Source organism: Notamacropus eugenii, chromosome 4 (assembly GCF_028372415.1).
Source record: "Notamacropus eugenii isolate mMacEug1 chromosome 4, mMacEug1.pri_v2, whole genome shotgun sequence".
Lineage (NCBI taxonomy): Eukaryota > Metazoa > Chordata > Mammalia > Diprotodontia > Macropodidae > Notamacropus > Notamacropus eugenii.
This window is the reverse complement of record NC_092875.1, coordinates 27328454-27345813: the sequence shown is the minus strand read 5'-3', so window position 1 is coordinate 27345813 and position 17360 is coordinate 27328454. Positions and strand designations below refer to the sequence as shown.

General features: G+C 43.4%; 1 protein-coding gene across 1 annotated transcript in view; it reads right to left on the bottom strand.

Moving 5' to 3' along the window:
* The window catches only part of TAOK3 (TAO kinase 3), a 236691-nt gene that overhangs the window by 36997 nt on the left and 182334 nt on the right, over positions 1-17360 (bottom strand). The window contains exon 15 of the mRNA XM_072600303.1: positions 597-833. Within this exon, the coding sequence (XP_072456404.1) occupies positions 597-833 (237 nt within the window). The remainder of the gene's footprint in view (positions 1-596; positions 834-17360) is intronic.

The following is a 17360-nucleotide window of genomic DNA, read 5'->3' as shown; positions in this document are numbered from 1 at the left end:
ACCCCACCCTGGACCTACCTGGGTGGGGATGTGAGAAGTAGGTGTTGGGGGCCCAGGAAATAATCTCAGGAAATAGAGGACCAAGTGGGGTAGGAGAAGAGAGAGGGAAGGAGAAGGGGAAAGAGAAGGGGAGGGGAGGAAATTCTAAGTAATGGGGAGTAAGGAAGGGATGACTGCCTGGCCACCCAGCTTCTATGAGGTGTTTAAGTCATGCATAGGAAAACTGGGGCCTGTGGCCAATGATCCCACCCTGATGATTGCTTTGTAAATCATCCTTAGCAAAATAAGGGAGTTGTGTAGCTAGGGTTTAGTTTTTTTTTTTTCTCTCAGGACCCTGTTGCAATAAAAGTTAAACAAATAAATATGCTTTAATATCATTCATGCCTTGAAGACCTCAGTGCTAGGGAGCCATTGGGGGAAACAATGTGAGAGACTCAGGCTCCAGTCTGGGAATGTTCCAGCTGAACAATCCAAAGGCCACCTCGAAAGCCAAAGCATGGTCATGGGAACCCCTGTGGACATGTGCTCAACCGGGCAATCTGGGCTAAGTAGCGGCTGGCCCCAATGCCAGTTCCTCTGGGCGCCCCCTCACTGACCTCCTTCTCGATGATGGCCACTTGCTTCTTGGCCAGCTTCTCTAGCTCGATGGACGCATTGTTGGCATGCGTCTCCACCTCCTTCTGCAGCTTGAGGCGGTGCTCGTCCATCTCAGCCTTCAGCTTGTTCTCCAGGGCAATCAGCTGCTTCTGGTGCTGGCGCCGCATCCGCTTATATCCTGACATCTGTTCCCGCAACTCGTTCTCCTGCTCATGCTCATGGATCTGCCGTGTAACCTAGATTTGTGGAAGGGGTAAAAGCCAGGTGAGGACAAGAGAGTTTGTAGCATCACAGACTTAGAGGTGGAAGGAACCTCCAAGGCCATGAACTCAAGCCCTGTCATCTTACAGGTGAGGAAAATGAAGCCTAGGCAGGTGAAAGTGCACAGGATCATAGACTTAGAGGTTGAAATGATACCAGGGGCCATCTAACCCAACACCATCATCTTACAAATGAGCAAACTGAAGCCCTGGGAGGTCAGACAACTTAGCCAATTGCACAGCTAAAAAGTATCTGAGGCAGGATCAGAACCCAGTTCTTCCTGGCTCCAGCCTGATACAGCATCATGTTAAGCTCCACGGCCATGACTGTGGGAAACAATGGCACATTCTCAAGGAGAAGAGCTAAAAAAATGCTCCCAAATCTTCCAGCATGGTTTTAAGTCCTCCAGCACAGTCAAGGGGACCACAGAACCCTTCTTCTAGAGAATAGGAATCTAAGAGTTAGAAGAAACTTTAGGGGTAATTTAGCCATCCCATATCTGGACAAATGTCTCTGTAAAATATCCCCAACACTCTTCCTTTACTGGAAAAACTCCAGTAAATGGGAACCTGCTCCCTCCCAAGGCACAGCCCCATTGCATCTCTGAACAGCTCTTAGTGTGAGGATTTGTTCCCCCCTACATTCAGCTAAAAACGGTATCTTGGCAACTTCTACCCATTGTTCCTCTGGAGACAAATAGAACAAGTTTGCTCCCTCTTCTGTACAACAGCCTCCGCCCCATTCTTTCAACTGAGTCTTGCTGAGTCTTGGAAGGCACGGTCCTCCAGCTGCCTCACCTTCCTGGTCATCTCTCCCCTCTCCAGGGATCCCAATTGGTTAATGTCCTTCCTTCCTAAAATGTGGTGCCCAGAACAGAAGGCAGTCTTCATGGCATAGGATCCAGACAGTGCAGAGGAGGAGGGTACTACTATTCCCAATACTAACTTATTTTTCATGGAGGCTTTTTGGGGGAGATATGAATTCCTCTTAATGGGAATCTAAAACATACATGCACACAAACTCACACACCAGAGAAACACTAAAAACAAAACCAAAAGCTAACTTAGAGGGACCTGACAGCTTTCTCTTTTAAGCCACCTGCTCCATTAGGAAAACAGATGAGACATAATTAAGGTAATGAATGTATCCATGAAAGCTCCAAAGAGAAGGCTGCTTATATGATTTTTTTGATATGGCTTATTTAAAAAAAAATCCTACATAAAACAAGCATTCCATATATAAAGTTAAACTCAAAAAGGGGATTGTACACAAGACTGTTGATCTCTATTATATGCAGCTTATTTTTCCTTCTAAGTAACACTGAAAATTTTGCTTTCTGAGCTGTCCTGATTGTCTGTGCTTCCTTCTGGTCTTTAGGGTTCTCTTGCGATATAGACTTGGCTTGGGAATTTCTCTCTCAGCCCATCCTCTGTCATGGGTTTCCTAAACTCTGTGGTTGTAGATTTGAGTTTTCCTCTTCAGCCTCTGTTTTCTGTTTCCTGGATATTCATTCAAGACTCTTGCAGGGGTAGGGAACCTGCGACCCTGAGGCCACATGTGTCCGTCTAGGTCCTCAAGGACAGCCCTTTGATGGCTGCACTTGAGGACCTAGAGGGTCATATGTGGCTTCAAGGCTACAGGTTCCCTACCTCTGTTCTTGCCCTTTTGACTGTTCTTTTAATATTCCCAATCACTCTCACCTTTATTTTCTCTCATCCATTTTACTTATAAATAGAAATGCCTGAACTTCACTTGAAAGAACGAACCTCAGTAAGCATCCATTTTTGAGCTATTTACTTTTAGCACTATTATTTCCCTAATTTCCAAATTAATAGTTAACACTCTTTTAGGGCTCCAACCCACCCCCCCCAAATTTATCTTTGTACTCTTGTACAAGCAGTACTGTTCAGTGGAAGGCAACTAGTGCACAGAGTGCCCGGCTAGAGTCAGGAAAACTCATCTTCCTAAGTTCGAATCTGGCTTCAGACACTAGCTAGGTGACCCTGGGTAAGTCACTTCACCCTGTTTGCCTCAGTTTCTTCATATGTAAAATGAGCTGGAGAAGGAAACGACAAACCACTCCAGTGTCTCTGCCAAGAAAACCCCAAATGGGGTTGTGAAGAGCTAGACACAACTGAAATGATTCTTCATCATCATCACCATCACCATCATCCACAACAACAGTACCACTGCAGAGAGGCTAGACAGCCAGCCAGACTGAGCCAGGAGGACTTGGGTTCATGTCTCACCTCTGCCACATGCTGCGTGTGTGTGTGTGTGTGTGTGTGTGTGTGTGTGTGTGTGTGTGTGTGTGCGACTCTGAGCAAGGCACTTAACATCTTAATGTCTTGGACAACCTCTGTGGCAATAAGCTTCAGAGTAGGTGCTTTACATGCATGAAGGGCTTTCCTCACCTGGGAGTACCCTATACTAAGGAAGCCAATTTGTATCATATTCTTTTACGGTTTCAATAGCATGAATGCAGTACTTCTGTTTCTGGGCTTTGGGGTTTTCCTTTTTGCTCTGTTTATACCATCTAACCCTTTCCAAATGACGTGGCTGATATTTTTCAGCAGTATCACAGTATCATTAGACTGATTTCTTTGTTGGGTATTTTTCGGTCTGGGCCTATGATTTACATGGAGTTGGGGAGCTCCTGGTCCGGAGGCTCCCTCCATGCATGCAAATACACAATTGGGCTGTAACCTCCAGCCTTAAAAGGTTGCTGGGTGGGATGGGGTGATGGTGGTCACTGAGTTCTTGAGCACCCTCCCAGGCTCACAAGCTAATTAAGTACTTGAGGAAGTACTAGGCTCCACATATTCCTCACTCGTTCGTCAGACGTCCATTCATTATTTCAGTCAGTCTTGCACTGATATATCATAGACTGTTCATTCATTCACTAACCACTGAGAACAGAGTCCCTTTCCATTTTTTTTGAACAATTACAAATAATACTGCTATGTATATTTTTGAGTATATATCTGCTAAGATACATTCCTAGTGTTATGGTAGATAGAGTGGTGGATTTGGGATCAGGAAAACCTGAATTCAAATTCTTCGTTAGACACTTACTAGCTGTGTGACCCTGAGCAAGTTGCTTAGCCTTTGCCTGCCTCAGTTTCCTCATCAGTAAAATAGGGATAAAGAATAAATAATTAAAAAATAAATCAACCTCCCAGAATGGTTGTAAGGAGAAAAAGCAGCTAATATTTGTAAAGCACTGTGTAAATCTTAAACTGTTACATGAGTGCTAGCTATTAATATCAATTATTATTGTAATATTCCCAATAATGAGATCTCTCCGTCATCTTAGGAAAGTCATGGATGACGATGCAAAGACTTTCTCATATTGTTTTCTGCACATCACACCAACCCCCTACCCCACAATGTGTCTCTCCTGGCCACATCCTCTCCCTTCTTTTCAGGTGGATGGGTCAAAGTGCTTTGAGGTACAAAGAGCACCTCGTTCCCCTGCTTCCTTTAGAAGGTGTCCCTGCGGGCTAGATGGAGGCCTTTGGAACAAAGGCATGCTCTTCTGTGACTGGAGAATATTATCAAAGAACTCTGTTAAACATTTGCCGATCTTTTGACAACTTTCCAGCTGAAACTCACTCTAGGGTTAGTGTTCATTCTTCTGGCCTAAGTAGATACAATCCTCTTTAAAGTGTCGGGAACAGGAGTAGAAGATGAGATGGAGAATTAAGAATGGAAAATGCCCTTGGAAGTGCTGCTTATCCGAAAGGGGAGCATCTCCACAAAAACTGTCCATTGACTAGCAGACAAGAGAAAGTGGATAATCTATTTATAGCCCACAGATAAATGACTTTAAAAACAGGCTGGGAGGGGGTGCAGGGAGAAGGGAAAAGGTCAGGATTCTATGGATAAGTTTCACTTTTTCAGGAACACAAAGGCCTTCACCTTATTTAAACTCACCCCTTACAGAAATAATCCAATCTACGGAAGGGAAACTACCATCTCTCCTGAATCTACATCTCTTAGACAGTGAAGGCATTGCAAAGTGGACATCCTCAGACAGCAATTGTCAGGAGGTATGGCTTTCAGAAATAAGTTTCTTTCCTTTTCTCAACATTGTTAGAGACAGCTAGGTGGCCCAGTGGATAGAGCAATGGGCAGCTCTGGAGTCAGGAAGACCGCAATTCAAATCCAGCCTCAGAGACTTACTAGCTGTGTGACCCTGGGCAAGTCACTTACCTTCAGTTTTCCTCAGTTTGCTCATCTGTAAAATGGGGGTAATAGCAGCAATTACCTCCCAGGGTTGTTGTGGGGAATCAAATGAGAAAATAAATTCACTTAACTTCGGTTTGCCTCAGTTTCCTCAACTGTAAAATGGGGATTATAATAGTACTTCTCTGCCAAGGTGGGTTTGAGTTTCAAATGAGATAATAATTGTAAAAAAAAAAATGGAAACAAATGCTTAGCTAAGTGTCTGGCACAGAGTGAGTACCACGTAAATGGTTGTTCCTTCCCCTTCCTTCGTCCTCCTCATTTCTGCTTCACTTACCATAAAGGCCACCTCTGAAGCGAACATTAGACTTTCAGAAATGGGAAAGGCAACAGGTCACTAATCCACCAATAAGCTCTGCTTGAAGTGGTTACTTCCCCAGGCTGCCTGTCCCAAAGGAGCTAGGCAGAGTTTCTCCCAGATGGGGTTCTAGGTGCCAGGTGGGCTGTGACTGCAGCAGCTTGGCACCACTGCAGACCAGGCCCCACCTAATGGAAGCATGTTCACACACCAAGGAAGCTCAGTCTCATCGCTCCAATACAAGCTGCTTCTGTATGGGTGTCTTAGCCTGGGGTCCATGGAGAGATTTCAGGAGGTCTGATTTTCATATATTTGTATGTTTTTATTTAATGCTAATGTATTATTATTAATTTACTACATCACATTTTAATGTAACTAGTTTCCTTTATAAATCTATTTTCTTTGAAATGTTTAAAAACGTGATTTTCAGAAAGGATCCACAGGCCTAACCAGATTGACTACTCGGGGGGTCCAGGACCACCGAAAAGGTGACGAAGCCCCACGCTAGAGAAATGGATTCTGGCAAGACTTTCAAATGTGCGAGTTAGCTTTCACACCACCTGATGCAGAGATGCCAAGTTTTAGAACTTAAACCCAAAGCCAGAAGTTTCAAACAATGAATCTTGGTTGGCACATAGCCAACAAGATGAATCATGGAGAAAACATAGCTAACTAACACTCCTTTGAATCCTAGCTGGAAAAATGCATGTGTAGTTAAGAGATACTATGGAAGGCACTCCTGAAATGACTGGGTTGAGGGTTTGGGCCGAATGGCCTTCTATCTGAGAAATACACAATAACGTTCAGGTTTGCTTTCCTTCTCACTATGAGATAGTATGGCCCATGGAACACTGACTCACAATCAAGGGATAACCAGGTTGGGGTAATCAGGGCTTTGAGCCAAGCATGGCCACATTTTGAGGGTGCTAAATTGGCTCATCAGGTCTTAGAGGAGCAGCCCAGGGCCCCTAGTTTGCTGCTAAGGGTGACTGGGGATGCCTAGTTGGATGACCAACATTCCAGCCTCTTCCCTTTCACCAGGATGAGGGGAAGTCAGAGAGAGGCATATCATCTTCACTTTGCCCTCTGTAGCATGACATTATGGGAACTGTCTACCCAAGCTGAGAGCATGGAGGGTACACATAGCATCATCTGGTTTTTAAAATTCCTAGTAGGGACAAGTTGGTTAATGGTGTGTGTGTGTGTGTGTGTGTGTGTGTGTGTGTGTGTCTGTGTGTGTGTCTGTGTGTGTGTGTGTGTGTGTGTGTGTGTGTGTGTGTGTATTTTGCAAAGTTTTGATTATCTAGTACTTTCTGGCCCAGGTGCTGTACCACCAACCTCCGCCTAGTGTTAAACTCATGAGAGGCTTAAACTACGGAGGGATCAGAACCTAGGACCAACTAGTGCTTGATAGAAGTAGGGTAGGGTGGGGCTAAGAGGGAACCTCTTAAAATTGAGGCATCCCTGCCACAGGCTCCCATTCCCTTTTACCCTATGCCTCAGCCTCCCCAAGAGTAGGAGGAGATGGGTGTTAGGACAGACCCTGGGGAGATTGCATGGGGCCTGTTATGGTGCCACCCCCTCCTAGTAGCAGGGGTGAGAATATTTGAGAATGTAATTGTTCAATGTGGGATGGTAAACCTTTACTCCCACTACCTTTCATCCTTGGTAAGGGGTTCCTGGCCCTTTATCACCCCCTTCCTTGGGTCAGGCCTCACTTACCATCAACATGAAGAGAAAGAAATAGAGGCCAGAGGACACACCTGCCTGTGGATGGGGATGCTGCCAGCACAGGGGAGAGCTGGGTTGGTAAAGGAAGCATGGCTGACATCAGATCTTCCCCCTCCCACACCTGCCATTCTGAACACAACTAATTAGCACCTAATTAGCAAAAACAATGGCTTAAAATAGGAAGCTCTCTTCTTTCTGAAGCCAGATTCTTAGAATAAGTGTCCTCCACTCCTAGCCTACACTTCTACCTCTCACTTCTCAGTCTTTTGCAAACTGACTTCCTATTTGCTCTAGAACCAGAACTGCTCCCTGTAAGGTGTTCAGAGGCCTCTTAAAAGATAAATTCACCAGCCTCCTTGGATATGCTGAAGTGTTTGACACTGTGGACCAGATTCTGCTTCCTGGATGCTTTGTCTTTCCTGGGTTTGGGGGATACTGCTCTGTTCTGGTTCTCCTCCTACCTGTCTGACCGTTCTTTCTTACTGTTGTTTGCTGAATAATCACTTCCCTTGCCCCTTCCCCCAAAGTCTTCCCTTCTGAGGTCTTTTCTCTTTCTACAATTCAACTCTTGGTGATTTCATTCAAGTTTATGGGCTCAGTTTTCATTTCTGTACCCGGTTCCCATGTTGATATATTCAGACCTCATCTCTCCCCTGAGCTTCAGTCTCATATCATGAACTGTCCGCCAGACATCTCCACATGGATGTCCTGTAAATATCTTGGACTCAATTTGCCCAAGAGAGAACTCATATCTTCCATCCCTGCTGAAACCCACCCACTTCTTCCAACTTCCCTATTTCTACTGGAAATTTCTACTGGATGGGGGATGGGGGAGCACTGGCCTGCTTCCAGGCACTCAGGTTCATATTCTTGACATTGTCCTCCTCTTTCCTGTCCCTAACCTGTAGTACTGAATTAATATCCAACTCCTATTGATGCTACCTCCATAACACCTTATGCCTCCAATAATCTGGCCACACCCCAGCCAGGTTCAGGTACATCTCTCATTGAGATGACAGCAACAGCTTCCAGTCTCTCCTCTCAACAAACCTATCTTCCACACAGTTACCAAAGGAATCATCTTCAATTACAATTCTTAAACCATATCCCTTCTGATCTCAAAAACCTTCAGTTACTCTCCATGGGCCCTAGCACAAACTATGAAGTCTTTGGTCTGACTTTTAAAACCTTTCACTTCAGTCTGCATCTCCAGGCTTACTTGCCATTACCTCCCTTCATGCCTGCTTTAATCTGGTGAATTGTCTCACTTCTTCTTACCCAAACTCAGCACTCAATCTTCCAAATCTGTCTTTGCTCAGATCACGCCCCCAGGCCTGAAATGCCCTTCCTCCTCACCCTTACCTCTGAGAATGCTTGATATCCTTCAAGGTTCAGCTCATGCGCCCCCTCCTAAGGGAAGCCTTTTTTCATCCTCTTAACTGTTAGGGCTCTTTCCCTCCTTAAATTACCATATATCTACTCAATGGTTCCTAAGTTATATTCCCTCTGTAGAATATAAACTCCTTGAGGACAGGCACTAATTTTTTTTTACTGCGGTATCTCGAGTGCCTTGCATACAAGAAGTGTTTAATAAATGTTGTTGGACTGGATGGAGGAGAGCATTCTTTAAAACTCTACAGAAATGAGATACCATAATAGTAGTTTACTAGACTACCTGAGTATCATATTGTATAATCATGGATTTGGAACTTTCAGGAACCTCAGAGAACATTGAGGGCAATCTTTTCATTCTACAGATAAGGAAATTGAGGGAAATTAAGTGACTTACCTTCCCCACACCTCCTGTGGGTTTATCCCCTTCCTTCCCCTAATGGACAGCATCTTTCTTGCCTCTTGCCCTAAGAACACATAGGCCCAGGCATGTCTCTGGCTCAATTTTGATTTACCTTGAAATAGAAGGCTCACCAAATCCCCCACCGGTCAGCGGATCCCAAATGAACATCAAGCTGTTCATCTCTAACAACTTATGGACTCATGCCCATAGTTAAAGCTGATGTGCACGAGAGAAAAGCAAATGGCACCAAAGTGAGGAGAGACAACGGCAAGAAAGCCTTTGGAATCTAATTAGGAGAAAGCCATTTTTCTTGAATATAGCAATTTTCCCTGAATTTGGAGGGCACATCTTGCTATCGAATCATTGTGACAGTGAAATAACTAAGACCAGCGCCTGAGAGAGCAGGAGTGTTGGCTGCAGTCTGGCTGCTTTCAGAGAGTGGGGTGGCTGGACAGCTCCCAATAAACTTGTCCTGCTATTATGACTTTCCTCAGGATAGTAGATAACACATCACCAAGGCAGAAGGGAATGGTTACTTCCTGTCAGGAAAGAATGGAGGCAAAATCATCCCCCAAAGATGCCAAAGCTGGGGGACAGTGGAAGCATAGACTGTGACTTGGGGAGTTGTCTCTCCAACATCCATGGCACGAAGGCATCATCCAACTTTCATCTGGAGACACCCCTGCCAGTGACAGGCAACTCACTACCTTCCAAGGTATTCTAGTTCTTTTATTGACCATGTCACTTCTTTACTCAATAAACTCTAGTGGCTTCCAATCATCTGTAGGGACAAATATCACATTTTCTCTCTGGCATTTAAAGCCCCTCAAAATCTGGCCCCAGTTTACTTTTCTAGTCTTATTACATATCACTTCTCTTTGTGCAGTCTTACAGTGCAGTCAAAGTGGACTTATCTTCACATATGGTATTACAACTTAACCTCTGTTTGCCTCAGTCTCTTCAACTGTAAAATGGGGATCATAACAGTATTGAACTCCCAGGGTTATTGTGAAGAACAAATAAGATAATATTTGTAAAAAGTACTTGGCACAGTGCTTGGCACACAGGAGGCACAGGGAAATGCTTATTCCATTCCCTTCCCCTTCTCTAATGCCCCCAATTACAGATATCTTCTCTTATCAAATCACCTTACATTGATTTTGTATACACACACATTATATATGTATATATACACAAGCATACATATGTATATCTACTTATATATACACATATGCACACACAGACACACACATACTCTCTTCCTGTTCGCCCTGATAAAAAGTGAGTTCCTAAAGGGCAGAGACTGTATCATTTCCGTCTTGATATCCCCAGTGCCTGGTATACAATAAGCACTAAATACATGCTTATTGATTGCTGGATTTGACAGCTGTAATTGCTAAAGCAGCTCTTTTTGACAGGAAGCTCACTCTCCTTCTCCACCTAACTCCCACCCACCCCTCCCAGCTCTGCCCTGTGGATCTGAACCTGCCTAGGTCTTAAGAGCTAAGAAACAAGAGGGAGAATTGCCAGTCTAAAAATGGCAGACATTCATAGCAATAGTGGTTGCCACGGCTTCCATTACAGCAGTGAATGTTTGTTTTTTGTTTTTTTTTTTTTTTAAAAACAAAATGTAGCCTAACGGAATTTCTAGCAGACTTTTCTAAACCCTAAGCCCTGTGGCTCACTCTGGGTGATTGGTGGGAGACATGCATGTCAATTACAGGTAAGCCAGAAGCAGATATATCGAGAGAAAAGAAAAGGAGATGGGGGGATTGGATACTTTCAGGAACAAGTAAGAAAACTGATGCCTCAATCATTTCCTAGCCCTCAACAATTCTCAAAAAGAATCTGCTACTTGGCTATACACCTAGGGTTAGACTTGTTGGCTTCTGAGATCCTTTCCAAACCTAGGTCTGTGATTCCAGTGAGAACTGAAAGGGCCCTTAGAGGTCACTGAGTCTAACTCACTCAGCTTATAGATGAGGGAACCGAGGGCTAGAGGTGATGCTACTTACCTAGGGTCACCCAGCTAATAAGTGTCTGAGGTCTTTCCAGCTTCCAGTTCAGCATCCCATCTAGTAGATTCTGTTGCATTTTTACAGCCTCCCCAACTCATTCATATAAAACCTTCCATCAAATGCCATCTCTGGGCTTAAATCAAGTCAACATGAATCTATAGAGCACCTACTATGTCCAAGCCACCATTTGAGCAAAACTTCAATTCATGCATTCATTCATACCTTCAACAAGCATTTATTAAGCACCTACCATGTGCCAGGAATTGCACCAGGCTCTGAGGCTTAAAAGACAGAAAAAGAAGCCAGCTCTGTCCTCAAGGGGATTATATTCTATTCAAAATGGATATTAAATAACTTATTGAAAAAGAATTAGGCAGATGATGGATGATACTGTATCTCTTAGGCAGCTATGTTGGACTTGGAGTCAGGAAGACCTGAATTCAAATTCAGCCTCAGACACTTACTACCCATTGACCCTGGGTAAGCCATTCAACTTATTTCAGGATCACTTTACTCATTTGTAAAAATGGGATAACAACAGCACCCAGGGTGAGGATAAAATGAGATAATTTTGTAAAGTGCTTTGCAAAGCTTAAAGCACTCTACCAATGCTAGTTATTATTTGTATCCTAAGATATTAAAGCCAGACGTTCAGATTAAGTCTTTGTAAAAATCAAAATAATGGGTATAAAGCAAGGTGCTGCTTAAATACTTAGAAGAAATGGGACCTACATGAAGTTCATCAAAAGGCTAGGCGTCACTTCTTGGCATAAGACAGTTTTTACTCTTTGGGTACTGAGGGAGGTGGTAGTGGTGGAGAAAATTGTGTGGTGTTGACCCTCATGGCTGGGAGTTGTGACTGGTAACAGTCAGCTCTGAGAGCCAAGAGAAGGGGTGTTTGGAAAACCTGTTTGTGCTCCCTTAAGATTGCCAAGGAGTCAGTAGGCTGGAGCCCTCTGATCCACTCCCAGGGCAGAGGAGAGCTATGGGATGTGGTTTCAGAAAGCAGTGCTTGGAGGGGAGCTGACAGAGAATGGAGGATCCAGTGTGGACTCACCCAAATTGCCTAAGTGTATTGGAGTCCCCTCCTCAGGGAAACACCATTTTTAATCATTTAGAGTAGGACTTAGGGACTTGTGGGTGGTTAGGAGTTAATGCTTTTAATGAGTTTTCCAAGGGGCAACATGGAAAGTGCCATCTCTGACTGACTTTGAGTCCCGAGAGACCTAGGCTTGAAGTTCTGCCACTCCCTGGCTGGCTGACCCTGGTCAGACTGTTTGGGTCCCTCAGCTGTGGAGATCAAAAGGCTTATACTCCCTGTCTCACTGCTCCATTGTGAGGGAAGCACTCCTACAAGAACCCTGGGAATGAGACCTGTGACCAGGATGACTCCACACACCCCAAATCCTCATAACAAGATGTAGAGCTGGAAGGGACTGACCTCTGATGCCATGGAGTCGAACCCATTCATTGTACCAACATAGAAACTGATACTCAGGAAAGGTAAGTGACTTGTCAAAGATTACACAAGCACCTCTGAATCCAACCCTCTGACTCCAAAGCCAAGACTCTTTCCCTATGCATCCATCCATTCATCTATCCACTCATTCATTCATTAATTCATTTGTTCTCCAAGTACCTTTTAAGCCTTTACTATGGATGAGGCACTGGGTTAAGTTCTGGGGATTCGGAAATAAATAAGAAACATTTTTTGCCTTCAAGCAGCTTATATCCTTTGGCAGAGAGGGGATAGAATAACATGTACCCAGATAAATAAATACAAAAAAAAATATGTAAAGGCAATACAAATGATTTCTTGGTGTTCAGTTTGGGGGATTAAACAAAAACTTTGCAAGGGAGGAGAGGCTTGAGCTGAGCCTTGAAGGGAGGCTACATCCCAGGCATGTAGAGGTGGAATGTCCCATATGCTGGGGACAGCAAGTAGGCCAGATTGTCTGGACAAGGAAGCATCTGAGGCGGAATAATGTATAACAAGATAGAAGTTCAGGTCAGGATGAGATTGCAAAGAGATTTAAAAGACAAAGCAGAGGAGTTGGAGTTTCTTCCCAAAGGCCTTTGGGGATCACTGGAGTTTCCAGTTTTAGGGCCTAGAATGAAGCTGAATTTGTATGTAGATTTTCCTACCATGGTAAAGACTTACATCAGAAGGCACAGGCTGTTTACTCCTTTGCCATATCCCTTCCTATGGAACATGAGATCTAAGGGTTCTTACTTTTGCACAGATGTTCCATTTTTCAGTGTTGCCAATTCTTTTAGCAGGCTAGAAATTTGAATTGGGTGGTGCAGTGGCTAGAGCCCTGGGCCTGGAGTCAGGAGAACCAGGAAGACCTGAGTTCAACTCCAGTGATTCAAATCTGTGATCGTGGGTAAGGAACTTAACCTCTATGCCTTGTTGTGACAGTAGTCAGCACTAGCTGACAAAAGGTGACCCACTGGAGAAGGAAGGAAATGGCAAATCACTCCAGTGTCTCTGCCAAGGAAACCCCACAGACAGTATTGGTACGCTGTGGTCTACAGAGTCACAAAGAATCAGACACAACAGACTGACTGAAGAACAACCAAAGTTGAATTGATAGCTCATCATAGCTAGTAGAATACTTGATGCTTTGGGGAGATAGGTATAGCTAAAGGCAAGACCTGAGTTCAAGTCCAGGTTCTGACATATAGTGGCTATGTGACCCTTTTGTTCCTCAGATAATTATTTAATACTTTAAGTTAGAGGACAGTTGCTGATCTGCATCAGTAGGAGAACATTTTCACAATGAGGGTCTCCCACACTAATGGAACCATAGGTCCATATAAAAAAAGTCTCTCTCTCTCTCCCCCTCTCTCTCTCTCCCCCTCCCCATTCATCCATTCATCCATCCATCCATCTCTACACACACACACACACACACACACACACACACACACACACACACACACATACACACACAGGCAGGTAGTGGTGCTGTGGATAGTGTTGCGGTGGATAGATTCACCTTCCTGAGTTCAAATATGGCTTCAGATACCTACCAGCTGTACCCTAGGCAAGTCAATTAACTGTGTTTGCCATAGTTCCTCATCTATAAAATGAATTGGAGAAGGAAATGGCAAACTATTCCAGTGTCTTTGTCAAGAAAACCTCATGGACAGTATGGAGTGCTATGGTCCATGGGATCACAAAGAGTCAGATATTTATAGTTTCCTCATCTATAAAATTGGGATAATAACAACTACCAGTCTCAAATTAGAAAATGTATATAAGGTAGTTCACAAATCTTAGTGAGGTGGTACAGTAGATCGAGTGCCAGGCCTGGAGTCACGAAGAACCATCTTCCTGAATTCAAATCTGGTCTCAGACACTTCCTAGCTGTGTGACCCTAGACAAGTCACTTAACCCTGTTGGCCTCAGTTTCATCATCTGTAAAATGAGAAGGAGAAGAAAATGGCCAAACAGTCTAGTATCTTTGCCAAGAAAATCTCAAACGGGGTCACGAAGAGTTGGACATGACTGAGATGACTGCACAACAACATGAATACGTACACAAACATACATGTGTGTATGTGTGTATCATGTGTATACCTCTACACACAATACACATATATACATACACACAAACATATGTGCCTACATGGTGCTTTAAGCTTTACAAAGTGCTTTGCACAAACCTTCTGAGACAAACAGATGTGGCCTTTGTTGTTTACATGCAAACTTCTGCTAAAAGCAGGAATTCCCAACATCATGAAATTTTAAGAGGAAGGTACATTAGATGGAGCAGCAATGGAAACCTTCTCACTGGCATCATAGTACACATCACCAAAGACCAGCAAGGACTCACAGCCAGAGCATCTCACAGGAACACTGAGGGGAGCAGTCATGTACACATTTCCGTTTTTATCCTAACAAATATGGCATCTTCTAAGAAACCTTGGAAGGCAGTTAGGTGGTGTAGTGGGTAGAGCACTGGCCCTGGAGTTAAGGAGGACCCAAGTTGAAATCAGGCCTCAGATACTTATTAGCTGGGTGACCCCAGGCAAGTTACTTAACGCCAAAAGAAAAGAAACCTAGTAAAGTAGAAAAAAATAGGGGCCCATGGAAGAAAGATTCCCCAAAATGTCCTTCCTTTTCTTGACTTTTCAAAGTTGAGACCAAGGGAGATAAAAAGAGAGCTGAACTTGGGAGTGGAAAGACCTGAGTTCAAATCCTAGCTCTGCCCTTTAATAAACTGTGTGACCTCAAGCAAGAGAGTCAACCTCTCTGGCCTCAGTTTCCTCCTCTGTAAAATGGGTTGGATGACCTTTAAGCTTCCTTCTTGCCCTGTTTCTATGAACCTTTTATTCTTGCATGTAGGAGAAAGAGTATAAATTCTGAAGTTCTCAGAAAGGTTCTTCTGGTGCCAAGGCCCCTATGAGTTTCTTTTCACAAATATAATTTCCAGTTTCATACAACAGTAAAAACCCCCTCCATTTCAAGGTGTCCAAATCACAAAGTTGGAAAGCAAAAGTCTATAGACACTCACCTTTCAGTTTCCTTCAATAAGAAACTACTGCATTGAGGGAAATGTGCAGTATAGGAAAAATAATTGTTTTAAAAATTTTCAATATTGCAAGAGGTTACTTGTTCCTGGCAAGCAAATGTTGAGGAAAGGTGAGTTGGTGAAAGTCTCTGTCAATTTTTGCGGCTATTTGAAATAACACGCTAAATAATTAGGGTCAAAGGATTCAGGGCTGGAACCAACCTTGGGAATAATTTAATCATGTTAAATAATGTAATCATTTAATCATTTCTTCAGATGAAGAAACTGAGTCCTGGGGAGGTGAAATGGCTAAGGTCATACAAGGAGTCAGTGGGAGAGCTAGAGTCATACCTTGAGACCTTTGGCTCCCAAATCTAGCTTTTTTTTTTCTATTCCACCATCTGCCTTCTCTCTATTCTACTAGTTATAGTTCCCCCAGATTCTTTTTCTTCCTACATTAGAGGCTACAATGAAATTAATCAGTTTAGTATGTATCACTCATTGTGGGTTTCAACAATGACTCAGTGAAGGTTTTGATATTATTTCTCTGTTATATTGCATATCGATCACCAGACATCTCATCCTGATTTTCCAGTAACCTGAATACTGATGCCACTTTTGCTTGAATTAAGACCCGTGTTCCATGAGACGTCCAACAGAACTTTTAAAAGGAAACGCTCTCCTGTCCTGGCTTTGATATCCTTTCTGGAATTAATCTTTAAAATACTAAAACAAATAACCCCAAGGTGTAAGGGGTTGAAATGTTTGGAAGTCTGGGTTAAGAAAAAATATGAAACCAACCTATAACTTCTCCCTAGTAGGTTTTAGGTTGGACAATATGGAGAACATTAGCCAAAGCCCATCCTTACTATTCACTCCCATTCATTTCTTCCCCATAGGAAACAATGACCTCACATAAACTCCAACCAATGCTACCATGACCCCAAATGCTCTTCATCATAGGAAGTGACCCTTCAGAAACAAATAACCTCCTCTGGGCTGAGTCCCTCTTTTTGCTAAAGCACTAGCCCATACTCTTCCTGGAACTGAGTACTGAGCTAGGGAACTTTCAGCAAATCAAAACCTTGTCAACAGTGCCAGTGGGAAAGAGGGACAAAGAAAGGGAATTCCAGAGAGTTCCGGGCATCCTAGCTTGGAGAGCTAGGGAAAAGGAATATGGAAAGAAGAGGGCTCATGCTCATAGAGAAGGGTCTGCTGCCCAGGGACAGACAGAGGAATGCTCCCTGGCTGAGTTCAGAGATGTGAGTAAGCTTGGGACCAACCAGGGGTGATAGTAGTAAGAGCTTCCTGGGAGCTCAGGGAGGTCATAAATATATCATGTGGGAATCTGAGCAAGGTCTGTGAAATGGAAATGGAACTCTTCTCAGAGAAAACAAATAATTTCAGTTAGTATGATGTCAGTTTTCTATTCATACCTGTTTGGGATGAGAGGATACTCAGTAAGCATTTGTTATTTCTTCCCTTGTCTAAAAAATGAATGGGATTTCAATGGTGAAGATTCTATGGTGAGTAATTTTAAAAAAAATTATGCCCTACCTTTTGGTTATATTTGAGAGTATGGCATTAAAATGGTTTTTATTTAAATAATGATTTTATGCTTTTTTAATTTTTAGAGGCTCAGAAGCATAATGTTTGAAATGCTTTTTATGCATTAGTAATCAATATATTGGCAATTCAAAAAATAGCCCATAGCCCATTATTTAATGCAAAAATGACCTGCTGAGGAGGGCCTCTGAGACACACACACACACACACGCATGCACACACAGACACACATGCACACATACACATACACACACATACACACAGTCACACACACACTCACTCACACACGCATCCTGGCAGGCAATCTGTTCTTTAAGATCTAGAAA